Source organism: Geospiza fortis, unplaced genomic scaffold (assembly GCF_000277835.1).
Source record: "Geospiza fortis unplaced genomic scaffold, GeoFor_1.0 scaffold286, whole genome shotgun sequence".
Taxonomy (NCBI): Eukaryota; Metazoa; Chordata; class Aves; order Passeriformes; family Thraupidae; genus Geospiza; species Geospiza fortis.
The window spans coordinates 1,515,885-1,520,493 of record NW_005054444.1 but is presented as its reverse complement, the minus strand read 5'-3'; the positions used below and the strand labels follow the sequence as shown (position 1 = coordinate 1,520,493).

General features: G+C 44.7%; 1 protein-coding gene across 1 annotated transcript; it reads right to left on the bottom strand.

The window, feature by feature from the left end:
- Positions 1–137: 137 nt before the first annotated feature.
- Positions 138–4,609, bottom strand: RHNO1 (RAD9-HUS1-RAD1 interacting nuclear orphan 1). The gene is made up of 3 exons (XM_005427434.2): positions 4,505–4,609; positions 3,065–3,333; positions 138–913 (listed from the first exon to the last, which is right to left on the bottom strand). Exons 2-3 carry the CDS (start codon positions 3,230–3,232, stop codon positions 263–265), a joined length of 819 nt encoding a protein of 272 aa, XP_005427491.1. The 5' UTR covers positions 3,233–3,333; positions 4,505–4,609; the 3' UTR covers positions 138–262.

Below are 4,609 nucleotides of genomic sequence, written 5' to 3'. Positions count from 1 at the left end.
GTCCCGGCGGGAAGCGCGTGCGGCACAGAGCCCTTGCCAGAGCCCTTACCAGACACACCTCCCCAGGGAAGACCGACCCAAATGACCCCTCCACCCCCGCTTCCGTCGCCAAGACCCTCCCCGCGCCCGCCCCGGCGTTTCTCGGAGGCTCTGCCAGGCGCAATAGAGGGCCTGGCTAAAATCAGGTCCCCTCTAAGCCCCCTCAGGGCCATCATCTGTCCGGGCGTGTCCTTGCACGCAGCGAGTCGCTGCTCCCGCCAGGTCAGGTGTGGGCCTGTCCCCTCGGGAGCTCCATGTTTGCCTTGACCAGGATGTCCGCAGCGCTCAGCTTCCCTTGCTCCCGCAGGTACTTCATTATGTGCGGCCGCCGCCTCCAGGTGACCTTCATTCCATACTCATGCTCGGGAGTATCTGTAACCAGTACTGCTGCCGCCTCCCCTCTCCCACAGCGATCAATACCAAATGGCAACGCTTCTTCTGGGTGCCAGGCATGACTACTTGGTGATAGAGTGTTGCTGCATCTCCCATTCCTTGGGGAAGGAACCTGTGCAGCCTCTGCATCTGATGGACTAGGGACTTCTTGCTCCACAGGCTGGGGAATAAGCTCTCCACAGTCCTCTAGAGTCTTCACCTGGATGTTGGCATTTGCTGCTGTCCCTTTCTTAGGCTGGTTGGGAGAGCACTGTGCATTCTTGCTCAAGCAATTTAGATCATCCAACGGAGGGACCACATGTCCTTTTGGATTCTCAAAAGTTAAAGGAGGAAATCTGCAGGCTACAGGTCCTCTACAAGCTCCTCCTGCATGAAATGAACTGTGGTTGGCATCCTGATTACAGGACTTCTGAGGACCACGATGCTTCTTCTGGCGTGCTTTCAACACCACTGGCTTAGTTGTGTCAAATTGTGGGCACACCTGAAGGGAAAGACATAATAATAAGATAAAAACCCAACCCTTTCCTACGGACAATTCTATTTCCCCACCTTTTTCCAGTGTGTTCATTGAGTAACCTGTTCTGCAGCAAGGCAAATGAGTCACTAACAAAGCTCCTATGCATGAGATGCCTCTGAACTTCAACATCATGTTCTGCCAATTTTCTCTGGAAAGTCATTGGGGTGCAAGTGAGCTGTTCACTGGCAACTCACAAAGAACTCAAGATGTGGGTTTTAAAGGAAATCTAAGTGGTCTCTACTCCTGTAACCCCTGTGGATTTAAGAAAGTTCAGAATGGATCCTTTTTGTATCTGTGTCTTAGCATAACTCAAATAGATTTAAAGAACTAAATCCTCAGCCTCCCCTGAGAAGTAGAGGCTGAACAGGGAGAGCAACACAAAATTACTGAAGAATGCCCACTTAATTCAAATCTGCTTAGATTATGTTAATAGAGTGTTCAAAATCTTCCCCCCAAACATCTCTGTTTCAAAACAGCATTAATTTCTGTATTGTGGAGTAATAGATCACCCAAAATCTACTTCTACAATCAGCTTCCTATAGAAAAGATGCTCCAAGCTCAACAGTCTATATTTCTTTGAATGATTCTGGACTCATACTCAAACCCTGGAAATCCTTTTATTACAGTGTTCTTTGTCTTCCTGGTTATCAACAAAAAAGTCAGACTCTGTTTCAGATTCCAGTTTGCTCTTCCCAAGAGCACACCAAACTGAGTTCTTGCTATGGTAACTACACTTCTCCTTCAGCATTCCTAAGTTACTGTATGGTGCCTCAAAACACTGAGTGCAATTTAACTAAGGATGGTGATTGTCTGATGTACAGCTGAACTGTTCGAATCCAAAGCCATTGTGCAGGAAAAGAGAAATGATTCTGTTGTAATTGTATACCAGCACATACTTAACATAGTCCCTGATTTTAAGGATATGTCTTCGTGGCTTCAGAGAACATGTAGGGTAGGTTTTACCTATGCAGGAACCTAGTAGTGGAAAAGGTGTGAAAAACTTAGATAAAGCCAAAAAGAGAGGAGCAGAAAATCAGTTTCCATTGAAACAAGTTGACAGGCACTCTGCAGAGGATGCTTCCAGAAGTTACAAACCTACCACATTTTCCAAACTGAGAAATATTTAACAGTTTCAGTACTGATAGCTTCAAACAACTTTTAGAATACTTGTATTTTAGGAATCAAAGAGCTTTTAGAGTGGATATTTCCACCTCTTCCAAACAAAATTAATGCTTATTCACAGCAGTTATTTTACTTAGTGATTCACAAAATGTAGAGCTAACTGCCTCAAGCAGATACAAAAAATTTAAAGAGGAAAAAATTGAAGATGTTCTTCTTCAAGGTCAAGGCATCACAAAAATACAAAGGAATGTTTCATGCAGGTCTGAAACCACACTTCTGAGCTTGCTTTGTGAAGAGCAGAGCCAAGCAGCAGTAATGTTTAAACAGAGCTCCCCTAGGTGATGACTACTGTTTCATAGGAACAGTCTGTCTTTACTGCAGCCGTTTGCTTAAAAAAATATAAATCTTTACATTACATGATATAAGGAGTATTTTAGGACAGCGCAAACAGTCCCAAGAAAATGAACCCATCAGAAGATGGGTATGGAGAGAAACTACTCAAAATACAGAAATGGAAAAGAGAGCAGGTTACAACAAATTATTCTGAAGTGAAAACCTATGTTCTCTAAATTTAGCAGTGTCAGATTTAAACAATACACCTAGTATTTTAACATGTAACATTTAGAGTTTAGCAGTTATTTCAAACAGCAAGCTGATAAGAAAAATCTCCCCTAATGTTTATTTTGTGCAGGGTTTTTGGTTGCCAAGGAAAACAGTGTTTTCCTGATGAGAATAATTTTTCTAGACGACAAATATTCATTAATCAGTAAACACTGCACACAGTTTATGTCTTCAACTAACCAAGACCTTAGTGCTTATTCTTGGAATGTAAAGCAACTCAAGCACTTATTTATGCTTTAGACTGATAGAGGGAATTCAGGTCTGGGCTAATAATTTTCCAGATCCAGAACAGATAAGTTTCTGTTAAGACATACAGGAGAAACTGGAAAACTGTTGCTGTGGGGCGTAGGAGGAAAGATAATTTATACCAACCCAGGCAGCAGAGGTGTTCAGGTCCACACGTTTTGTAGGCACACGTCTGGGATTCTCAGCCAAATGCAGTGGAGCTTCATAACAATGGATGGGTCCTGCCCGTGGCTGCTCAAGGAAAACCAGCTCTGCCTTCCTGGCCTTGTGGGTACACTTCTTCTTTGGAGGCATCAAAAGGTGTGGTAAAACTACTTAGAAACCTCATGATGCTTGTTGGAGCCAACTGAAGAAAGAAGGAAGCACCCCAAGGAGATGCTAAAATGCTCTTGAATCTGTAGAAGGCAAATGGATTTGAAGAAAGACTTGTTTGGAAACCTTAGATACAGTTTTTAACAAAAGCAAAACATTTATGCAACAGCACAGTGTACACATCTTGAGGCAGACTTTTTCCCAACAGTAGTTCTTGAACCTTTTGTCAATTTTCAGGTGGATTTAGAAATGCACTGAAGGAATGGGAGCAGATGACGTACTGATCCAGCTATGTCAAATCAGCTATGAAAAGAAAAACCCAAAAAAACTTATTTTCTTTTTTTCAATTCAGTCTTGCTTGTAATGCCTAGAAGATATTATAGGGCTAAGATAATCGTTGCTAACTATCTGTACATTTTAACTTCAAGAGACTAAGTTTGGTTTTTTTTATTTTTTACAAAACACAGTTGACATCTCCCTCCTATATTCTAAAGATCTTGCATGATTTGTTTTGCCTAATGAATAAGTTTGAACTGAAGTAACATTGTATTTAATTTTCTGCTGGAAAACACATCACAGAATCAATTAGGTTGAAAGACCTCTGAGATCATCAAATCCACCTATAGCCAAACACCACCATACCAACTGGACCATAGCACTAAGTGCTACACCTTCAGGGACAGTGACTCCGCCTCCCTGGGGAGCCCGTTCCAATGCCTAATCACCTTTCCTGTGAAGAACTTCTTCCTAATGCCCAACTTCAGCCTCCCCTGGTGCAGCTTAGGACGATGTCCCCTTGTTCCATCACTGGGTGCCTGGGAGAAAAGGCCAATCCCCAGCTGGCCACAACCTCCTCTCAGGCAGCTGTAGAGAGCAATAAGGTGTCCCTGAGGCTCCTTTTCTCCAGGCTGAACACGCCCAGCTCCCTCAGCCGCTCCTCATCAGACTTGTGCTCCAGACCAGCTCTGCTGTCCTTCTCAGGACCCACTCCAGCGCCCGAATGTCCTTCCTGAAGTGAGCGGCCCGGAACTGGACACGGCACTCTGAGTGCCCCAGCAGTGGCGAGGAGACAGGAACGATCCCTGCCCCGGTCCTGCTGCCACGCTATTGCTGATACAGGCCAGGTGCCATGGGCCTTCTTGGCCACAACTGGCTCGTATTCACCCAGCCTGACTTATCATAGATCAGCACACACAAGGAAACTTGATAACATTTCATAAGCAATGTATGCGACTGCAACAACTGACCGCTTACCTAAGTGGCGGCGTGCTCAGGGGGTCCTGCGGGCCCCGCTAGCCCACTGCAGCCGTGACACACACGTTAAACGGTAAAACCCCGCAGCTCTTCACCAGGAGTCAG